Genomic DNA, 23,009 nt, shown 5'->3' with positions numbered 1-23,009 from the left:
TCTTCCATATGAAAGTAGATTCATCAAGGTTCGATTATTTATTCACTATTTAATTCCATTCCTACTAATTTTAGTGATTTTTCAAATTTACACCACTGTTGCCGTCAGCATCTACCTTTAAGGTAGACTTTACCTATTTCATAGTTTCCGTGATTCAACTAGCCCTTTAGCATATATAGCACAAAATATGATCATGATTAACCATTCCAATGGCTAATCGTTTCCAAACATTTCCATACCTCTTAATAAACAACATACAAAACGATTATAATACTATGCCCAAAGTGTATATAAGCCATTTTCGCATGGCTATCCGAATTTATACAAAACCCAAGGGTACATGACCAACAACAAAAAGGGTAGTCCTATACATGCCATTTCAAAGTTCAACCAAAAGTGTACCAAAAGGGACTTTGATAGTGTGGACGACTTCGACTTCGACAATCCCGAGTCCGATAGCTGATGAACCAAAATCTATAAAACAGAGAATCAAAGAAACGAAATAAGCATTGAATGCTTAGTAAGTTTTGAGCAGTGTCAACAGATAACAATCAAATTATAACCTAGTCGTTCGTATTTTTATTTCACTCTTCCGTCGGGCATACCATCCCTTTACCGAATATGCCCATCTCATCATATATAATAGGCAGATAAATTCTCACTTGATAGTGATCTCTTATAAACATAGGTACATTACATATTTTCGCCTAACTTTCCACATTGACCAAACGCACAATAATCATAGAACAATCTTATTGCTTTACTCACATATGCATCACATAACGACCTTGTGATTTAGTCCAAATCACGCTTAAATATAATCTCAAAATACATACCTGACCAACTTAACGCATTGAACGTATTTATTACCAGTTGATACTGTGAAGTCGTATGATCCTATGCTTTACTTGAATCTTCAGTGAAACCTTTAGCTCGAATAGTCCCCACACGTAGTTATCGGGTCTTACCAGGACAAAATCTCCGCACGTAGTCATCGGGTCTTACCCGGACAAAATCTCCACACGTAGTCATCGGGTCTTACCTGGAATACATTTCCAAGTTTCATGTACATTTAATCACATGTTACAACATTCACATTAGCCATTCGGCTTTACCACATATACCTATCTCATACATATTTCACATTCGCCATTCGGCTTTACCACATATACATATCTCATATATATTTCACATTAGCCATTCGGCTTTACCACATATACATATCTCATACATATTTCACATTCGCCATTCGGCTTTACCACATATACATATCACACATATATTTCACATTAGCCATTCGGCTTTACCACATATACATATCACACACATATTTCACATTCGCCATTCGGCTTTACCACATATACATATCACACACATATTTCACATTCGCCATTCGGCTTTACCACATATACATATCTCATACCAATATATTTCACATTAGCCATTCGGCTTTACCACATATACATATCTCATACATATTTCACATTCGCCATTCGGCTTTACCACATATACATATCTCATACATATTTCACATTCGCCATTCGGCTTTACCACATATACATATCACACATATATTTCACATTAGCCATTCGGCTTTACCACATATACATATCTCATACATATTTCACATTAGCCATTCGGCTTTACCACATATACATATCTCATACATATTTCACATTCGCCATTCAGCTTTACCACATACACATATCACACATATATTTCACATTAGCCATTCGACTTCACCACACATATATATATTTATCTTGTACATCAATTTCAGCCATAGCTTATAAGCAACTCAAATAGTTTCATCAATGTTTACAACAAATTCACATATTCACCACAAGCTGTTTTCCTGAGTAATAGTCACTAAATTATTTATAACTGGAGCTAAAAAACTTAAAATCAATTGCCGTTAATTTTCCCTGAATATAGACTCATATATCTTCCAACCATAAAATTTTCATAATTTTAGGTTTGGCCAATCAATACCAGATTTTTCTTAAAGTTTCCCCTATTTCACTGTTTGACTAACCTGACCATTCTTCACTACGAATCAAATTTCTCATTGTACAGAATTCAAAATATGTTATATTTGATTTCATTTGAAACTAGACTCATTAAGGAGTCTAAGTACATAAATTTTATCTTATAACCATTTTTGTACAAATTATAATGATTTTCTAAAAACAGAAAAGGGGATTTCGGAGTCATTCTGACACTGTCTCACACAACTTTAAATATCTCTTTATAGGAAGTTTCTTTGCTTACACGGTCTCTTTTATAAGAAACTAGACTAATTAAGCTTTGATTACATATTTTATTCAGCCTATAATTCCACACCAACAATTTATAGTGATTTTCTAAAATCATGTTACTGCTGCTGTTCTAAGCAAATTATTACAATTTGCTCTTAAATTTCCAAGTCCAAACACTTATGAACTTACCATTTGAGTTTAAGACATATCATGGCCACATCATATCTTATTAAATCAACTCATTATGTCCTATTATGACTGAATTTACTCAACGTTTAATCACTTAAAACTTACCTCGGATGCTGTTGAACGATTTCAACGGCTATTCGATCACCCTTTTCCTTTTCTTTATCGGATTTAGTTCCCCTTTGCTCTTGAGCTTAATATCAACAAATAAATTGATTTAATCATTTTGAACATTAAAGAGGAATTCAAGGTACTTAGCCCTTATATATTAGGCATTAGAGTCATATATGTATGAAATCACGAATCAAATTCAACATATTAGCCAATATTCTCCTTAGCCGACTTTTGTAAGTCGAGATAAAGCCATCAATATGCTTACCTATGGCCGGACATACACATCAACCTATGTACTCATTCATGTGGCCGAATATGCATGTCTATGTTGAGGCCGATTGTATACTTAATACATTCTACAAATATGGTCACTTGTATTGACTAAACATCATTTTGGTTCAAGTTCAAAACTCGGCTAATACACATATATATACACTAGTAATCAAATACTAACATTTGCACTTCACCTTAATAGCTAGCTTAGCAAACCTTGATTTAACATATAATTGTCATAATACAATTTAAGCATACACTCCATTCCATCAATTTCAAAACACATACATTACTCACTAATGTTCAAAATTATATTCGGCCTTAGCACACAACTTGCTAGCCGATTCTTCTCCATCTAGCAACTAATGCACATATGAGCTCATTTGTTAGACTCTACTTCATCTAACAACAACCATATTTCTCTTCTACCTCCTACCATGGCCGAATGCTCAAGATACCTCAATACCGAAACTTTCAACTTGGGTTGCTTAAAGAACTTGGTGATGAGTTCAAATTTATCTAACACCTCAAGCATCATAACACATCCATATAGCTAACATGCTAATGGTATCAAGGCTTCAACTAAAACTTTTGAAGCCTCTTAGTCGAATACTAACTCTCTAATAACCCCAAATCCATCCATAAGATAATTAGAATTTAGACTAATCATCCAAGGGATGTATGAACTTTCAAAGCAACACTAAACATACCTTAATCTAGTGAACCACCATAGCCGATTTTCTCCAAGCTTTTTCCCTTCCTTTCTTTCCTCTATTCGGCCAACTTAAGCAACATGATAACTTTTTTTTCTTTTTTTTTTTCATCATTTTCCTTTTTCCCTTTCTTTATTACTAACTTTTTTTTTATTTTATTGTTTCCTACATACCACATTAACACAAAGTGTTTATAATATGGTTAATCCCATAGCATGGCCGGCCACTAGTTCATCTTTTGGGTATTTTGACATGCAAGGACAACATTTTCTAACATGCATCAATAGGCCACTTTAACATTTGCCTAGCACATTTCTAAATTTTCTCGCACAAGTCCTATTTAGCAAAATTCACTTACAATTAACAAAATTCAAACATGAAATTTTCACACATGCCTATATACATATAATAAGCATCAAATATAATGGTTAATTATTTTTATGACTCAGTTTTGTGGTCCCGAAACCACTTTCCGACTAGGGTCAATTTAGGGCTGTCACAGTTTATTTACAATGTGAATGAGATTATTAAATGTTTAGTTCGGTAATACCTCTTAGCCTTAATCCGGCGATCTGATTCAGGTTAGGGGTGTTACAGCTACTGCTTACCTCGTCCCTTAAACATGTAGTCGGGGGTTCAGTCCGCGCTCATAAGAATAGAACACATATCATGACCAGTTATAGAGAGCACTCATAGCGAAGATATTAGTCACTAATTTCGATAATGAATACCTTAATTTTAACTAAAAAATAAAAGAAAATATATAATATTTATTTAACTATACAAAAATCCAAGGTATATATATAATATCATGTGTTTAAAATAAACTTCATCAAATTATTTAATTAAATTCACACAAAAACTACATCAAAATTGAAAATGCACATTTCAAAAAAAAACTAAAAATATTGAAATTGTAATAGAGGACTAAATCAGTTAAAATGCGTAATACAAAACATTCCATCAACCTAAATCAAATCTATTGATAAATAAATCTAATCTTTAAACAATTTTAAGTCTAAATATCTTATTCCTCATGCTTTTTGAAATTAGAGAAGATTAGCCAATCAAATTAATTAGATTAATTTGATCGGAGTTAGTTGAGCTATTCATTGAAATAAGATTTTGAATTAATTAACTTGTGAAAGAGCACAATTAAATTAAACTAAAAATAATTAAACTGGCAGTTGAACTAAATTTTATTTTTTATTTTTATTTTCATTACTTTTAATAATTTATTTAATAAAATCAATAATATTGGAATCATTAATTCAATTTTGAAAACCTTATTATTCCTCGTTTTTTTTCTAACGTAAAAATATTAAGTATAGTTTGACTTTGAAAATGTTCTTAGATTCACTTAACCATACAGTGAAAGAAGAAAACGACCTCAGCAATTTGCAATTATGCTCCCGATATTATCCAAATCAAAAGCATGCCACGTGTTTTCTCTAGTAATACTAAATCTTTTATAATAAAATTGTCGACAAATTACATAATATATTCATTATTCTAAAATTAAATTTCCTTTTCTTTTCTTTTTTAAAATTGTATATAGAAATTTTATTTGATTCCAAACGTAAGTATTATATATGAAAATTAATTTCTATTTTTGTAAAATGTATGGATAAATTGTGTGTATTAAATTTTTAATATTTTTATAACATAGTTTTTGTTTAAATTTTTATTTATTTTTGAGAATCATTAATAAATTAAAATTATTGTAATTAAAAATATTATAAACATATTTAACTAATTTAAAATAGATTATATTAATGTCATTTAGTCTTTAAAATATCTCCAAAATATTTTAAACTAATGATATTCTTTTACTTTTATTGTAATTAATCTTTCTCTTCGTAGTTTGTGTTGATATTTTTTATAATAATCCCAAACCATTTTATTAGATGAAATACATTAATATTTTTACATTTTCATAGTTCTTTTTATTTTAATTAATCTTTCCCTTTCTGTTAAATTAAAATATAAATTTATTTACGGCATATTTTAACATAAACTTTAAATTATTAATATTTTATTAAGTAAATTTAATAGACACTACTTTAATTTACTTAATAAAATATTGATCTTTCCAATTTTATTGTAACTTATAATCTTGCCATAATTCTTTTTAATTTTTTATTGGGGATTGACCCGTATAAACAATAAGATAATAAAATTAGAGAAGAACGAACACAAATATTTTACATGGCCCATGGCTTGAAATAGGGGAAAACCACAGTTAAAAGAGGTTTCGACTTTTCACTAAATAAGTAAACAAACAATAATACAATATGGAGAAAATTAACTTAAATGTACTAAACATACATTACCCTAAGCCTCGAATACAAAGATTAAAATCTCAAAGAGTAAACCGATAAACAAAACCCTAAATCTCATAGGGCACTCACAAAAAAGGGTATAAGATACTCTCCATAATTACCACGACACTATCACCAAAACTCATATGCGGTTACATTTTGTTGCCCCCAAAGAAAAACCCATTTTCTGATTGGCCTCTTAAAGTAAGGATACAAGGCCCCTTTAAATAGGCTAAGGTTAGAGTTGTAATCATACTAAAATATCTTTGAAATAATCAGAGTTTAACTGGGAAAAAATAGCAGAGTTTAGCTGAGAGAAGAATACAAGGCACACCCCACAAAATTCCACATTGACTCATATTTATCACGCCTCCTTTTTCGTTTCCCGTTACGAGCCTAACTCGAATTATGAAGAATGTCAACCAATTCTAAACTGTGCTCGATCTTGGAAACTGAAAGACTCCTAGTCTTAAAATCAAAGCTGTATAATGCAACAAGGGCCAGTAATACCCGAACAGGAGAGAAAACATCAACTCTCTCCACCTGATAGATGCATTAGCGCTTAACCATTCAATCTATGTCTTATTTCTTGCTTATTTTAGTCAGTCAATTGTATATATTTATTTCGAGCTCAACTTACATATTCTTCATTAGCTTACACATTTACTCAATTTTTTTCTTAGTAACTTATTTAACTTTATCTTTTTTTAACACATTCCTATTTTAGTTTATACACAATAATTAATACTCATAGTCAAGTCTCATTATTAATATTTTAATTCATTTTACCCATTTTCCAATTAGGTCCTAACTCAATTAAAACACACTATTTTCAAATTAAACCTCGTAATTAAGTTTCATTTTAGATTAATTAATATAATCATATATGATTATATTATGTTAATACTTTAATTAATTATTTATTACCCTAATTTTGGTATCTGTTTCAAACCCTTGATTTTATAAATGTTCAAAGATAACCTTACAAATCGGGGCATGACCACATTCAGTTTTCACAAACCTGATACTTCTAACCCAATTTTTGGGGTGTGACAGTTATTGTCTTTGGAAATAAGTGTAGAAAAAAAGGAAATTATAATATTTCAATATAAAATTTAATAGAATGATTTATTGTTTGAACATACATATGTTAAATATTTGGTAAATACAACTACATTGTAATGAAAATAAATGGACCGAAGAAGGGAAGCCTTGGAAGGGCAACTAAGAAGGTCAGGGACGAGATGAGGATCCACCAGATGATGAGGGAAGGAAAGATCCTATGGATCCTTTTACTCCCAAAATGGTTTCATTCAGGGACATGGTGATGAATTTGTCGTTAGCAGACAACTCTAAGGAAGACTCCTAGGCAGATGATGATATTGAATTAATAGATGATGATATGAGGAAAGAGATCATTGATAGTGTCCCTTCCATTGATTTCTCTGAGTGAGTTCATTCACTAATTAAGAAAAGCATGTCCAAGACTATTGTTGTTAAGTTGTTTGGGAGGAAAATATGTTATAATGCTTTGTAGAACAAAGTGTGCTCCTTATGGAAACCAACAATGTGATTTCAATTGATGGACATTGAGAATGATTATTATCTCACAAAGTTTGAATCTGTTGAGGCTTACAGTATTTTCCTTATCTCACAAAGTTTGAATCTTTTGAACTTTAACCAATTTCCTCTCTAGAGGACCTTGGGTGATCTTCGAACACTATTTGACGGTCCAACTATGGATGCCTCAATTTACAACATTACATCCATACCCCTACAAAGTTGTAGCATGGATTCGTATTCCCAATCTATCAAGAATGTTGTATAATAAAAGTATTCTTAAGGAGATTGGAAAGATGATTGGAACTGTAATCAAGATCGATCTTTAGACTAATAAAGATTCAGGGGGACAATTTGCTAGATTTTCTGAAGCCTCTTGTTTCAAAATTTTGGATTGCCAAAAGAATCCACAAAGTTAAGTAAGAGTCTATTCCAATAATATGCTATCAATATGGAACATATGGCCACTTGAAAGAAGGATGTCCCTAGTACCAAAATGAGAAAATTTTAGAAGAAGTAACTTCTGTTGTTCATGAGCCAAATGTTCCTAGTACCAAATGTTCCACTGCACTCGATATACTTTGCTAGACTTACATCATTTATCTAAGAACTTTACAATTATTATATAACTACACCTCACCAGAAAAGACCTTGCCAAAGGACAAGACTTTACCCTACATGGCTATAATTAGCTATCCCTTACGTGTTTTGCACGTGGCCCCTCACATGGTCACATCCCTAACCTAGCCAAGGGAACTACAAAGACAACACATTCTTATCTCTCAAGCACACATATGGTAAACTCCTAATCTTCAAGGGGTATATGGCTTCTTAAGATTTGCAAGAAGGACTCCTTAAAGAACTTTGGGGTTAACCAACATCAAGACCATGCAAACACTATTAAAGACCATACTTTCTACCACTATCTTCTAAAGACCCTTCATCACAATTTCACTCTTGTATAACTCTTTGCCACCGAGGGAATTGTCCTCAACCTTTAACCCATTTGTTTGTATCAATAATTGATAAACCGTAATATATACATATTTTTATCCCATGCTTGGCATATTTATGAATGACTTTTCCTTGGTTTTAGTGAATTCAATGTTCCTAATCCTTTAATTTCATATTTTATACTCAGAAGAGTTTAGGATAGCAAAAGGAGCGAGAAATGAGCCAAAAACGGACAAATTAGGCTTAAATCAGTGTTTCACACGGCCTAGGCACTTCCACAAGGGTGATTCACACGCTCGTGTGAGGTACACGGGCATACCACACCCCTGTGTGTCATGGCCGTGTCGACTAGAAACCAACTCAGAATTATACACAGTTTGAGCACTTGCATATGGGCGTGGCACACGGCTGTGTCTCTACCGAGCCCAAGCCTAGTTCTATTCGAAAAAGGCACTTTTGAGGGTTTTGAAGCATTCTAAAGCCTATATAAACACCCTAGAAGAGGATTAGAGGAGACACACAGAGTTGGAGGCAAAAAATATTCAAGAACAGCCATCGGAATCACCTTGGAGCCAGGATCTACATCAAGACTGAAGATTTCCATCCAATTTCCTGGAAGTTCTTTGGGTTTCTTTATGTTTTGTTGTTTTCCAAACTTTGAGATGTTTTCCATTATTATTATGAACTAAACTCCCTAAATACCTAAGGGAGATGAACCCTATGACGAATCATATTACTATTTGAATTATATGATAAAGACTTATTCTTATTCTTAATTGTGAGTTCTAAATTCTTATTTTAATATTCCAGGGTATTAATTCAGGTTTTGATGTGCTTATTCAGTGGAGCAAAAGTCCTTGTTTAAGAGTAGATCATCCATAATTAAGCGGAGTTGAATGCAATCCTAGAGATAGGACGACATAAATCTGCCGGATCAGAGTCAAATCTAATAAGGGAATCTATAGATCTAGTTAATGCGACAATAGGGGTTTTAATTAGAAAGAGATTTCAATTAATCAACCTAAAGTCAGTTGTTCTTATTCTCGAGAGAGATATTAACATAAATTAGGGATTTCTATGGATTAAGTTTAGTGAATAAATTGTCTAATTCAGAAGTAATAAGTGAATTCTAGGTAGATTCTTCCTTGGGTATTGTCTTCTCCATTGGTTTTTCCTAAAGTATTTTGCAAACTTCATCTTTGTCATAATCTTAGTTAATTAGAAAATTAGTTTAGTTTAAAAACACACTTTAATTCTTAGGCTAGATAATAAAAAGATAGTAATTACTAGTACTTTTGGTCCTTGTGGATACGATATTTCCGGTCTCACCATAACTATACTACTGTTTGATAGGTGCACTTGCCTTAAGTCAAATTTTTGTTAGTTACACGACCATCAATAATGCTAGATCAAGTTGTAGCATTTTCATCCAAAAATGTCCTATATGCTATAGGGAATGTATTTGGGTCTAACCATGTGCAATTGCACATGATTCATCTTCTCAGGCATCATACAAGGCACTCCCACTATGAACCTATCACATTTTATGGCACTTGGACTTTCAACAGAACCACTTTGTGAACCAACTTGAGCTTTTGATAGAATCAAGAGACAAAACCCTCCACCAAAACCAATATCTAACAATTGTTGGTGCATCCCTTTACCTTTAAATCCATAAAATTCTAGATAATTAAAATTAAAGCACACCATCTAAAAAAATTACAACCTTGAAACATATTCTCATATGAGTTAAAAGGTTATTTATTTTTAAATTTGTAGCAAAATTTTTTGAAAGAAAGTTTAATAAAATTATTTGAAAATAATAAAATCTTCATAGCACTTATATCATCCTTTACTTATCAATAGCATTTATTTGAAAATAAAAATTATTTGAAGGCTTGATTATTATTTGATGTTTAGTGAACTTGTTTTCCAAAAGAGTTCATTTCCTAACCCTAAATATTTTCAGGAATTAAGTTCAATTTTTAAGTAAGTTTTTCTTTAAAATTTTCGAAGTTGAATGGGTATCTAATTTTTATTAAATTAAATTAAATTGATACAAAATAATTTTTTAATGCATAAACTTTGATCAGTATGACCAATTCATTAATGAAAAAAGAAAAAAATAAATTTTGAATTCAAAGATAAATTGAATCATAATTTTTTAAAGGTTAATATTATAATTTTATCATGTATTAATTTATGATTTCATGATTTTTTAAAAGGATTAATTTATTTATTTATTTTAACCATCATAACTTTTTCAGGCAAAAATACAATATTTTATTTTGGGACCAACTATTGCTTACCTTTTTACCTTTGTCTCTGTTTGAATTGATGTGGTGAATCTCAAGAAGAGCAATGATTCAAAGACGTGTCGACTTGATTCTACAATTAAACATTTGAAGCAATAGTTCAAACATTGTTACCAGATACAGCGTAACCAAAACAACATGCTTGAGTTGCCTTATCTTTCAATTGGCCCGCCATTCAAATATATATAATTGCACCACAGCTAAGCTAAGACTTTCAAAGCCATCACAAAAGACTCCACTCACGGTTTGTTGCCTTTGCTCGTATTTATCCATTGTGGTTGCAAAATTCTGTCGGTGACGACGGTCTATAATCTTATAACACAATTTATTATTTTCTTCTAATAAATATACATATGGTTATAATGATATTTCTAGTATAATAAAAAAATTTGTCATGTAAGTAAAGTATATTGGGTTTCTTATTTTATCCATTAATGAAAGTTTTGTTCAACTTCAAAATTTTATTTGATTGCTAATTATTAGACACATTTATAACTCAATTCATTGAGTTGACATTATGAGTTAATTAAACACTAATTCAGTTAAATAATAATTAAATAGTCACTTTTTAAAAAGTAAATTATATTATTTTGAAAGTATTTTTTTATCTTTTACTTTTTAATACATAAAATATACATAATAAGATTTGAACTTAGGACACAATAATCTTAAATATCTTTATTTTACCATTTCAACCACAACATTATTTGTATATAAATTATATATTTGTTACATAAATAAATTTTATAAATATTTATACTATACATTAAGCATTTGACCGAGTTGATATGTCACTCATCAACTAGGTTAATTTGATGGATCGAACTTAATTATAAAGTAATCAAAATTCATTCATTTAATAAAATAATAAATATTATTTTATAGGTATTTTTATGATCTTTACTTTTTATTTTCTTTTGCATAAATTCTTTTCCTTACTTCATGAATATGTCATAATCTAATATTCGTAATACGAATATGATAAAGAAAAAAAGTTAATTTTAATGTGTAATAATATAGAAAGAAACACATTGACAGTACGTGCCCATACGTGCTTGCTTCACGCAAATGATTTTGAATTTAATGATTTGATGACGAAGTTTTCTTAGTCCTTCATCCATAATCTAGACTCTTATAGATAACTATATGATTATGATGCTTGTCCTTTATATTATTAATGTAACAGAGACATGCACGTAACCATAAGAGTTAAAAAAGCTGTCTTGTCTTAAGCAAATTGAAGACACGTTTTTTGGCGTCTCACCTTCTAAATTATGTCCTTTTATTATAACGGTATAAATGATATTTTTTTTCCTTTTATAGGACTATTAAAATGCCAAGTGTTGATAATTCCAGACAGGAAATGACAGCAGGGAGGTCCAGAATCCTGAAATTATTTTGGTCAAACGACACCCTTTTTATTATTAAGGTCTAATTTGTCCTTATGCTCTAGAAAATATTAGTCCCTTTGCTTTTCATTCCATAGATTTAATCTCTCTACGTATCTGATTTAAAGATTAATTTGTGTTTTTAATATGCCACACATTCAAATTAAACAGAAGTACATTAACACTTTCATCAATTAAATTTAATTGTTTAAGTTAAACAAGCATAGGGATTAAATTTCAAAAGTTTTAAGATTACAGGGACAGTGAACAAATTAAACCAAAATTTAATTACTCTTTTGAATCATCTTAAATTTTCAGCCTAATCCTAACTTTAAAAAAAGCTGATTATAAAGCTAATTAAACATCTAAGTGGATTAATTTTAAAATAATTATTTAATACATGAGTTTCAAAAAATTTTAACTTCACACCTGAGATTGAGATTTTATTACATGTTACTTAATTTATATTAAAATAATAAATAAAATATGTAATAAAATTACAACCAATTTCATCACGACCAGGGAAAACTCTTCGTCAGTGATGCAATTCGAAGAATAATTAGTTCCATTGTAGCAGCCTCTGCTTTAACCTGGCTGAAAGAATTCCCAGAATTTGCAGTGTCAACATCAACTGCACCTAAGATAATATAAGGTCAAAATCATTGTGGATCAGATTGATATCTTCTAGTAGAAGGCAAAGATTATTATTTTTTTTTTCAAAATATTTTTGAAAATCCAATTTTTTAATCTCATGAACTTATGTTATTATACTTTGACCGAATCCAATGTGCCTTTATTGAAATTTGAATCCTTATAAATAGACCATGCTTGGCTGCTCCATCTCCATATCATCAAAGCTTTCATATCCAACAATGTCTCTTCACTCTTCTCTCACCATGTCATTGCTGTCTTTCTCCTTCTTGTTGCTGTTTACTTTTAGTGCCAAAGCTGTTGTTCCTCCATCTGAAACTTTTAGGTTTGTCAACGACGGAGAATTTGGGCCGTTTGTTGTTGAATATGATGCAAATTACCGTGTCATAAGCATAGCTAATGCCCCCTTCCAGCTTGCGTTTTATAACACCACCCCTAATGCCTTCACCCTTGCGTTACGCATGGCTACAACGCGTTCCGAGTCGCTCTTCCGATGGGTTTGGGAGGCCAACAGGGGGAACCCTGTTCGCGAGAACGCCACGTTTTCTCTCGGGACTGACGGGAACCTTGTCTTGGCTGATGCCGATGGTCAGATTGCTTGGCAAAGTAACACTGCCAACAAAGGTGTGGTAGGGTTCCAATTGTTGCCTAATGGTAACATGGTGTTACACGATTCCAATGGCAAGTTCATTTGGCAAAGTTTTGATCATCCAACTGATACACTCTTGGTGGGTCAGTCGCTTAGAATCGGAGGGGCGACGAAGCTTGTGAGTCGGGCTTCTGCTCAAAACAATGTCAACGGAGCCTATAGCTTGGTGATGGAGCCTAAACAGTTGGTTTTGCAGTACAAGGGAATGAACTCTCCTAAACCACTTGTCTATTTCAAATCATCTGTTTGGCCAAGTACACAAGATGGTACTTTACAAACTGTGACACTAAATGTTGAGGAAACAAATGATGGCTTTGCTTATAACGTTTTGTTAGACTACACAGTGGCTAACTCGTCCATCGGGACCGGAAATCTCATCTTGGCAAGGCCGAAATACAACAGCACATTGTCGATTCTTCGACTCGGGATCGATGGAAACCTGAGGGTTTTTACCTACTATGACAAGGTTGATTCACAGGCATGGGAAGAGACTTTCACTCTCTTCTCTAGGGACTCAATATGGGGCACTGAATGCGAACTGCCGGAGAGGTGTGGGAACTTTGGACTCTGTGAGGAGAACCAATGCGTTGCTTGCCCGTCAACAAACGGATTACTCGGTTGGAGCCAAAATTGTCAGCCGAAGAAGGTGAATTGTAGGCCGAATGGTTTCAGCTACTACAAGCTAGAAGGAGTTGACCATTTCATGAGCCAGTACAACGAAGGAGAAGGGATAAAGGAGAGTGATTGTGGGAGGAAATGCACCTCTGATTGCAAGTGTTTGGGGTACTTTTACCACAGGGAAACATCCAAATGTTGGATCGCTAATGAGTTGAAAACCCTTGCTAAAACCTCTAACTCTTCCCATGTTGGTTATATAAAGGCACCCAACAAGTGACGGGAATCCTATTAAGTATTTGTACTTTTTCCTCTGTATTTTCCAGTTTCTTTATTGTAAGCTAATAAGTATTTGTAAGTTTGAATTACAAATTAAAGTTTTATTTAAAAGTATCAATCAAGTGTATTTGTAGTCAATAAACTAAATTCGAAATGCATTGAGTGGATCAAGTGCAAGTTCTCATGGCTCTTCTCTTTTGGCGCATAAACGAATAGAGACAGAATGGTACAGAATAGTAAAGGAACTCAGTAGTGTTCCCAGAATAGGAAAACTATTTTTGTTAATCAATACTTATTTTTCTTAAAATCTTAAATTAAATTAAATTAAATTGATACCATTAACTTGAAATATCGTGATCTAAAATTTCTATATTGCATCATGTTTTGATTGGTATTATCAATATAATATTGAGAAAGGGATGGAAGATAACAGAATTTAAATTCATATAATTTAAGTGCTTGTGAGAAGCTTTTATTATTGCTCTAAATATCTGTTGGTTTAGTTGATATGATCAAACGTTGAAAAAAATTATTTTTTAAGGAATTTATCAAGTGAATTAATCCTTCATATTATATAAGTTTATTAAGAGATTAGATATTAATCACGAGTTTTAAAGGTGTTTTATATTTAGGACAAGTATCAAAACCTTAATCATTGATGAAGGTAGGAGAAAATTTTATATCTTCCCTAAACAATTGGAATATATTTAAATTGTGAACTTGAATATGAAAGCAATTAATAGCTAAAATTTTGTTACCGGATACAGCGCAACCTAAACCACAAGCGAGGGTCCCGTAGAGATGCTTTGTTGCCTTATCTTCCAACCGGCCCGCCATTTAGATGTAATTGCACCACAGCTAAGCTTGATGTCTTCAAGACTTTCAAAGCCGTCACAAAAGACTCAAACCAACGGTGGCTTGCTCGTGTTTATCCATTACAATATCTCCTAACACTGAAAAATTAGTAAAGTATATTTTTATAAATAAAGTAATTATATTATTATGAAGGTATTTTTATTTTTTTTATTTTTTTATATAAAATTAATATAAATTTAATTACGATGAAATTTGAATTCATAATATAATGAATTTTAAATATTTAATTTTATTTTTAAATCACATATAATTTCTACCTCAAGTTTTAATAAATATATTATTGTTACATAAATCGTGGGTATGACTTAATTTAATAAATTGTTAAATAACTTATGAACATCTCTTTTATCACTAAAATTTTAAACTAAAAGTGAATAATTTATTTACCTAAATAAATATAAATGTGTAGTTAAGGTTTAGTGCAGGGCTTTGGCCTCCTAAAAATTAGAAAATTAAAATTCTAGTTCTCTGTAAATGATCAAATTATAAATTAATATAAAGGAAAATTCTGCTTTGGTTTTCTAAAAAATTTCCGAATTCACCCCTAGTTTAGGGCATTATTTTCATAAACATATTGAATTAGTTAATTAGATCAGTTGAACCGAGAACCAACTGAAGTAGTACTAAATACACAAATCATCATCTATACCTATACCAAAATTATTTTTATCAGATGCACTAACATTGAAAACTAATTTTTTTCACAAGTAAGTTAGTGGTGGTGACAAATGTCTCATTTATTTAATTTTTAAAAAAATTAAAACTATTCAAAAGACACTCATCATCATGGTAAGAATACAAGTGAATTTATGATAAACTAAATAATTATCTATTACTTATTGGTCGATTGAATTGATGCCACGAGATGAAAATCACTTATAAATAATTATAAGACACGTTAAAATATACATATAGTGACCTAAACCTAAGAGACACTACTTTAGTTTCCTTGCTGAACTTCAAAACTTTATTTGCTTGCCAGTAAATATAGATAAAAATAATAATACAAGTAGGATATGATATGATTGGTTATCCCCACGATTGTAGATATAAATTTTGTTTTACAATTAAAAATATAGAAAGGAAGATCACTTAGACGCACTACGTGTCCCAGCTTGCCTTTACGCAAAATGATAATGAATTTATTTATTAATGTTTTGATGACCAAGTTTTTCCGTAATCTTGACCTCTTAATAGATAATTTACATGATGCTGACCCTCTAAATTTAACTAATTAAATCCTATTTACTTATCAATATTTTATAAATCTTAAAACATGACAAATTATGAAATAATCTAACAGAGACATGCACGTAACCATAGGGTTTATAAGAACTGTCTTGTCTGTAGCAAATTGAAGAAACGTTTTTTGGCGTCTCACCTTCTAAATTATGTCGTTTTATTATAGTATAAATGATTGATGCTTTAGCTTTGATTTTCGTTTTCCCTTTTATAGGAATATTAAAATGCCAAGTGTAGATAATGCAAGACAGGAAATGCAGTAGGTGGGCCTAGAATCCTGAAATTATTTTGGTCAAGCAAGGCCCTTTTAATTATTAATTGAGCAGCCAACTTTTGCCAAACTATTAAAGTTGAGGTCTTATTCTTCCTCCACTCCCTGTAATATCGAGAACTTTAAATTTAAGTCCTACCTTTCATACTAGTCCCTTTACTTGTTTGTTTGAAAATTAAAGTACAATTGATGACACTTTTATTGAATTTGAGTTATCAATTGGACTTCATTCAATTTTTAAATCAGACTTTTGATTTTTTTTTTAAGTTTTACTATTACAAATACAATACAAGTACAAATATATGTCCGATCAACTATAATATAGAATCAAACCAACACAAAGGCAAAACCTTCACATGGTAAATGTGTATGGTGAGACAAGAGACTCATTGCAATTATGCATGATGAACTCAAACTTGGGTATTCAAATTTAAAGAAATTTCATTAATACTATTATCAATTAAACTTTAAATTTTAAGTTAAACAACCGGAGGGATTTAATTTTTGGAGCTAAAGACATAGGGATTAAATTTTAAAGGTCTTAAGATTACACAGACTGTGGGGAGAATTAAAACAAAATTTAATTACTCTCTTTTCAATCGACTTAAATATTTAGCCTAAGTCAATCCTAATCCTAAATTTAAGAGAAGCTAATTAAACATTTAAATGGCTTACTTATGAAGGGAAAATTATTCAGTTGGCGGTGCAATTCGAAGAATAATTATAGTTCCATTGTAGCAGCCTCTGCTTTAACTTGGCTGACCAGATTTTGGAATGTCAACATCGACTGCACCTAAGATAATATAAGGTCTAAATCATTGTGGATCAGATTGATATCTTCTAGTAGAAGGCAAAGATTGTTTTTTTTTTTTCAAAATATTTTTGAAAACCCAATTTTTTAATCTCATGAATTTATTTTATTATACCTTTGATGGTATGCAATGTGCCTTCATTGAATCCTTATAAATAGACCATGCTTGGTTGCTCCATCTCCATATCATCAAAGCTTTCATATCCAAAAATGTCTCTTTACCCTTCTCTCACCATGTCATTGCTGTCTTTTTCCTTCTTGTTGTTGTTTGCTTTTAGTGCCAAAGCTGTTGTTCCTCCATCTGAAACTTTTAGGTTTGTCAACGAAGGGGAATTTGGGCCTTTTATTGTTGAATATGGTGCAGATTACCGTGTCATAAGCATAACTAATGCCCCCTTCCAGCTTGCGTTTTATAACACCACCCCTAATGCCTTCACCCTTGCATTACGCATGGCTACAACGCGTTCCGAGTCGCTCTTCCGATGGGTTAGGGAGGCCAAAGAGGAACCTGTTGGCGAGCATACGTTCTCTCTCGGGACTGACGGGAACCTTGTCTTGGCTGATGCCGATGGTCGGATTGCTTGGCAAAGTAACACTGCCAACAAAGGTGTGGTAGGGTTCCAATTGTTGCCTAATGGTAACATGGTGTTACACGATTCCAATGGCAAGTTCATTTGGCAAAGTTTTGATCATCCAACTGATACAATCTTGGTGGGTCAGTCGCTTAGAGCCGGAGGGGAGACGAAGCTTGTGACCCGGGCTTCTGCTCAAAACAATGTCAACGGAGCCTATAGCTTGGTGATGGAGACTAAACAGTTGGTTTTGCAGTACAAGGGAATGAACTCTCCTAAACCACTTGTCTATTTCAAATCATCCGTTTGGCCAAGGACACAAGATGGTACTTTACAAACTGTGACACTAAATGTCGAGGAAACAAATGATGGTTTTGCTTATGACGTTTTGTTAGACTACACAGTGGCTAACTCGTCCATCGGGACCGGAAATCTCATCTTGACAAGGCCGAAATATAACAGCACATTGTCGATTCTTCGACTCGGGATCGACGGAAACCTGAGGGTTTTTACTTACTATGACAAGGTTGATTCACAGGCATGGGAAGAGACTTTCACTCTCTTCTCTAGGGACTCAATATGGGGCAATGAATGCGAACTGCCGGAGAGGTGTGGGAACTTTGGACTCTGTGAGGAGAACCAATGCGTTGCTTGCCCGTCACTAAAGGGATTACTCGGTTGGAGCCAGAATTGTCAGCCGAAGAAGGTGAACTGTAGACCGAACGATTTCAGCTACTACAAGCTAGAAGGAGTGAACCATTTCATGAGCCAGTACAATGAAGGAGAAGGGATAAAGGAGAGTAATTGTGGGAGGAAATGCACCTCTGATTGCAAGTGTTTGGGGTACTTTTACCACAGGGAAACATCCAAATGTTGGATCGCTAATGAGTTGAAAACCCTTGCTAAAACCTCTAACTCTTCCCATGTTGGTTACATAAAGGCACCCAACAAGTGATGGGAATCCTATTAAGTATTTGTACTTTTTCCTCTGTATTTTCTAATTTATTTTTTCTCTGCTAATAAGTAGTTGTGAGTTTGAGTTACATATTAAAAGTAATTAAAGTTTGTTTACAATTATCTATTAATGTATATGTAGTCAATAAACTGAATTTAAAATGTATTTCCTGGATTAAGTTCAAGTTTTCATTGCTTTTCGGATTCGGGTTCTTTTTAGTGTATGAACGAATCGAGACTGAACAGAAAAGGAACTCTGTAATCTTCAAAGTAGAGTGAAAACTCAATTTGAACAATGCCAGAAGTAAGATGACGAAGTTTAATGTTATAAAAGTATAAACTATAAAGCACCCACAGTAATCTATATCTCCATTTCTGAATCTACTAATCCTAAACCCCTGAACAAAATAAAAAAAATCATGAACTCGGCAATGTAAGTTGGTTAAAACTAGAACCTGCTGTTTAACATTTTGTGACCTCTGTTAAAATGTGAAAAGATTAGGGAAGCTACTGCCGAGAGGTTCCAAAACCTAGAAAACGGTCAACAATTTTGGCGATAGATTTGGCCAAGCTGTCTGCAGCTTCCTGGGTGGAGGCTTCTGCATAAACACGAATGTCATCCTCTGTACCTGATGGTCGTATGAAACACCGGCCTTTAGGGTACTTCACTGCATTTTGTATAAAAAATTTCAAAAATATCCCACAAAAGTGAGATTAATCGAACCATACAATAAGCCGAGTATAAGCACCAAAACATGCATTGAGATAAGATCAATGGCAAAATTTTACCAGTTTCAGCATCAATAGCTTCTTGAATGCCAGGGGGTCTAATAGCTACGGTTTCGGCATTTGTTGTTGCAACAGGACAGCTGTTCTGTCTACAACTTTGACCTAACACAAGCAATGGAAACATACAAGCAATATATTTTTGCTCTAATTTTGCGCACTTATATCATACTTTCTCCCTTGTAAGGTGAAAAAGAAAAGGTCTTAGTCAAAATATGGAAAACTAGCGAGAAAAAGTAGATATGAACTCTGCTATAGATGAGAGAGTGATATAGAAAACTGACCTTAAGTTGTCGACTAGGTAAATCCTGGTAAAGTTCATTCCATTAATGTATTGACCAACCCTTTTGTTGCAAAATAGCCTCAACCGAGAGCAAGCAACTCAAAGCATCTCCAACAGCTTGGTTGATCAATTTAATCACTGAGAGTAGTCTTAGAGCAGCTTTCTGTTGTCCAGATCCTCAAAAAAAATGAAAATAATACTCAATAAACTATCATAGATAATTCTTAAAAGAAAAGGACTTCATTCATAAATTACCTTCAGACGCCAAACCGAGTTCATTGTTCCTGGCCTCTAACCAAGACAACCAGGATTCCAATATCAAACTCAGCAGCTTTCTCATGCAAGTGTTTCCCCTGTAGGAGTAAAAATGACTTCCAAATCCAACTGTTTGAGATAATCGGCGGATGTTCCATTAGCATAAGCTGTCTGTACAATACCAAGTCGAGTTTGAGAATTATTATTTGGTTTTCCATTGCCATCCTTGGCTAGAATGCTTGGTTGCTCTTTGATGAATAAAGTGAATAAGGTTAATATTTAGTCCCCGTCAACTAGATCAAATTTTCTGCTACTGTTAGTTGAGACCGAAAAATATACGAGGCGATCAACATCGCCATCCAAACTTGCGCACCTGATAAGGAAAAATTCGGAGCATGACCAGATTTCATAACATACAACAGAAATACCATAGCAACTATCATACTAAAAATACAGTCAAATATCATCATGAATCAACCATCCAAAATAGCTTTCGTACTAGTCAATGAGTGATCATCGAAAATTTATAAATGACGACGACATGAAATATCAAACACCAGTTATAAAAAGAAAAGAACATTACAAGTTTTTTTCATGTTTAGTTGTCATCTTATTTAACATATGCACTTGTCAGAAAGAGTTGAAATTAAAATGAGCCTTTAACCTTTGATCAACAATTCAGCAGATGCAAGACTAATTAGCTTGTAAACAGTTGATAACAGTAATTTACTCCCAAATATGAAGAGATAGCGCACCTTAATCCAACATCATTGGAACCAATTCAACGTGGAACAACCTTCTCTTTCTGTACCTAATCGGCACCAACACCATCATTGAACACTAAAATGTAGCACCAATCTTGAAGCAGCCAATATCCCAACTCTGTGAACTGTTGATTTGAGGATGGATGCATCTGCCCTGAACCCTGCTATCCCATATGATAGCTTTACTCCTAAAACAAAAAAAAGTAAAATTTTTTTGTTAGCAACAAAAGTGAAAAGAGGTATGTTTTGGTTTTTGAAGGAAAGGAAAGACCTTGAGGAGTAGAGAAAAGAGAAGATGAGTGGAGAAGAAGCGAGCGTTGATACTCTTTCATGGTTTCAAAGTATCAAACTCCTGGGTTGGATTAAATTTATACCAGAAAAAGGAAAATTAATTCAATGGTCGCTTAAATAAAATAGATATTGAAATTCTGAGAAGCAATCTCGAATTTGATACTAAAATAAAATATTCCTTTTTTAAAAAAAGATTTGATTATTAATCTTCATTGGTCTGATAAGATGAATGTGTTACTTAATGGTTTAACCAATCATTAGAACAACCTGTGGAAGCACATTTTACAAGGCAATCTATTTGAGGGATTCCAACTCGAAGAATACATGGCTATGATGGCAAAACAAGTACAAAATTTATATCAGAAAGTAGCAAGTAATGTATCGTATTATTAGTAAATCCTTCACAGAAATGTGTGAACTATAGACAAGTTTGCAGACTTTGTGAACCCATATGGACTTCATTCTGCATCTTAGGTTGATTCCCACACTTAATCGGATCGATTATACCAATTCGGATTAATATACAATTATCCCGAATTTGAGCAAATGTTTGTGATGAAAATCTTCCAAACTTGAGCAATGTGAGCTCCAACTAAGCTGATTCGAACAATCAAGGTTTCGAACAGCAATTATTCATCTTCTGCATGTACCACCAAATATATATAATGGTAGAGAGGCTCCATATTATTAAATCAAAGTAAATTTATAAATTATATTATGGAAATTGGTCACAAAAACAATGAATATAAGAAATAATCATTGCAATTTACAAACATGAGTGAAAGGATCCCTTGCAAATTACAGACTTGAATGAAAGAAATAGATTTAGGATAATTGATTTAAGTTACCTTCCAACTGCCAAGCCAAGCTATACATTCAAGGAATAAATATCTAAATCCATACTTACACATCAGCCTTGTCTACTTTCTCTGTTACCACAATTTTGCATCCTGCAGAAGCCCTTGAAAATCCAATTAACCTGTTGAAACCTTCCTCCCTTTCAATAGTTATAGCTGTCTGTTTCAACACCCTTCCATTATTCAAAAGATATTCAATCATTTTCATGGCTTCTTTCCTCCCACAGAGCATATGAATTTGTATAATCTCAAGATGTAATGTCAAACACTTGAGGACCCTTTCTGGTGGGCACTGTAACGCCCCCTTACCCGAGACCGTCACCGGAGTCGAGCATGAGACATTACTAAATTTATTTTAGCATTTAAACAAGTTCAAACAATTCTCGTAGTAAACTGTCCATCTGCGTCACAGTCGCTAAAAAAATCATATCTTGAGTTACGAAACTCGAAATCAAATTCCGTAAATTTTTCCCGAAACTAGACTCATATATCTACGTACTAATTTTTTCTTAGAATTTTTGGTAAGGCCAATTAGTTAAATTCTCCCCTATTTCAGGGTTCAGCTACTCTGACCCCTTTGCACTACGAACCAAATTTCTTCCTGTACAGAGATCCAATGACCATGTTGTTTGTTTCTCTTAAAAATATACTCAATAAGGGATCCACACATATAAAGTGTGAGTCCTAATTATTTTTACACAATTTATGATGAATTTCTAAAGTCAGAATAGGGAATCCAGAAATTGCTCTGACCCTATATCACCAAAACAT

At 32.7% G+C, this 23,009-nt stretch overlaps 2 protein-coding genes, 1 long non-coding RNA gene and 1 pseudogene across 3 annotated transcripts; 2 read left to right on the top strand and 2 right to left on the bottom strand.

The window, feature by feature from the left end:
* Window positions 1–551: 551 nt before the first annotated feature.
* LOC128289334 (uncharacterized) lies at window positions 552–3,705 on the bottom strand. The gene is made up of 3 exons (XR_008278942.1): window positions 3,542–3,705; window positions 2,553–2,637; window positions 552–1,042 (listed from the first exon to the last, which is right to left on the bottom strand). It is a non-coding gene; the product is annotated as an uncharacterized LOC128289334 (long non-coding RNA).
* A 9,195-nt stretch (window positions 3,706–12,900) lies between these two features.
* LOC108451370 (epidermis-specific secreted glycoprotein EP1-like) lies at window positions 12,901–14,447 on the top strand. Its single transcript, XM_017749065.2, has one exon. The coding sequence runs from the start codon at window positions 12,907–12,909 to the stop codon at window positions 14,275–14,277; it is 1,371 nt and encodes a 456-aa protein (XP_017604554.2). The 5' UTR covers window positions 12,901–12,906; the 3' UTR covers window positions 14,278–14,447.
* A 3,176-nt stretch (window positions 14,448–17,623) lies between these two features.
* On the top strand, window positions 17,624–19,187 carry LOC108481678 (epidermis-specific secreted glycoprotein EP1-like). The gene has a single exon (XM_017784777.2). The coding sequence runs from the start codon at window positions 17,639–17,641 to the stop codon at window positions 19,001–19,003; it is 1,365 nt and encodes a 454-aa protein (XP_017640266.2). The 5' UTR covers window positions 17,624–17,638; the 3' UTR covers window positions 19,004–19,187.
* A 322-nt stretch (window positions 19,188–19,509) lies between these two features.
* LOC108481679 (phosphoacetylglucosamine mutase-like) lies at window positions 19,510–22,446 on the bottom strand (annotated as a pseudogene).
* Between the last annotated feature and the right edge of the window lie 563 nt (window positions 22,447–23,009).

The sequence above is a fragment of the Gossypium arboreum genome, chromosome 1 (genome assembly GCF_025698485.1).
Source record: "Gossypium arboreum isolate Shixiya-1 chromosome 1, ASM2569848v2, whole genome shotgun sequence".
Lineage (NCBI taxonomy): Eukaryota > Viridiplantae > Streptophyta > Magnoliopsida > Malvales > Malvaceae > Gossypium > Gossypium arboreum.
Note: the sequence above shows the minus strand (reverse complement) of the source record. Positions and strands in the feature narration are given on the sequence as shown.

What these genes read in the sequence shown, in the direction of transcription:
- LOC108451370 (XM_017749065.2), top strand. Translation starts at nt 12,907, where the DNA reads ATGCTTGGCTGCTCCATCTCCATATCATCAAAGCTTTCATATCCAACA.
- LOC108481678 (XM_017784777.2), top strand. Translation starts at nt 17,639, where the DNA reads ATGCTTGGTTGCTCCATCTCCATATCATCAAAGCTTTCATATCCAAAA.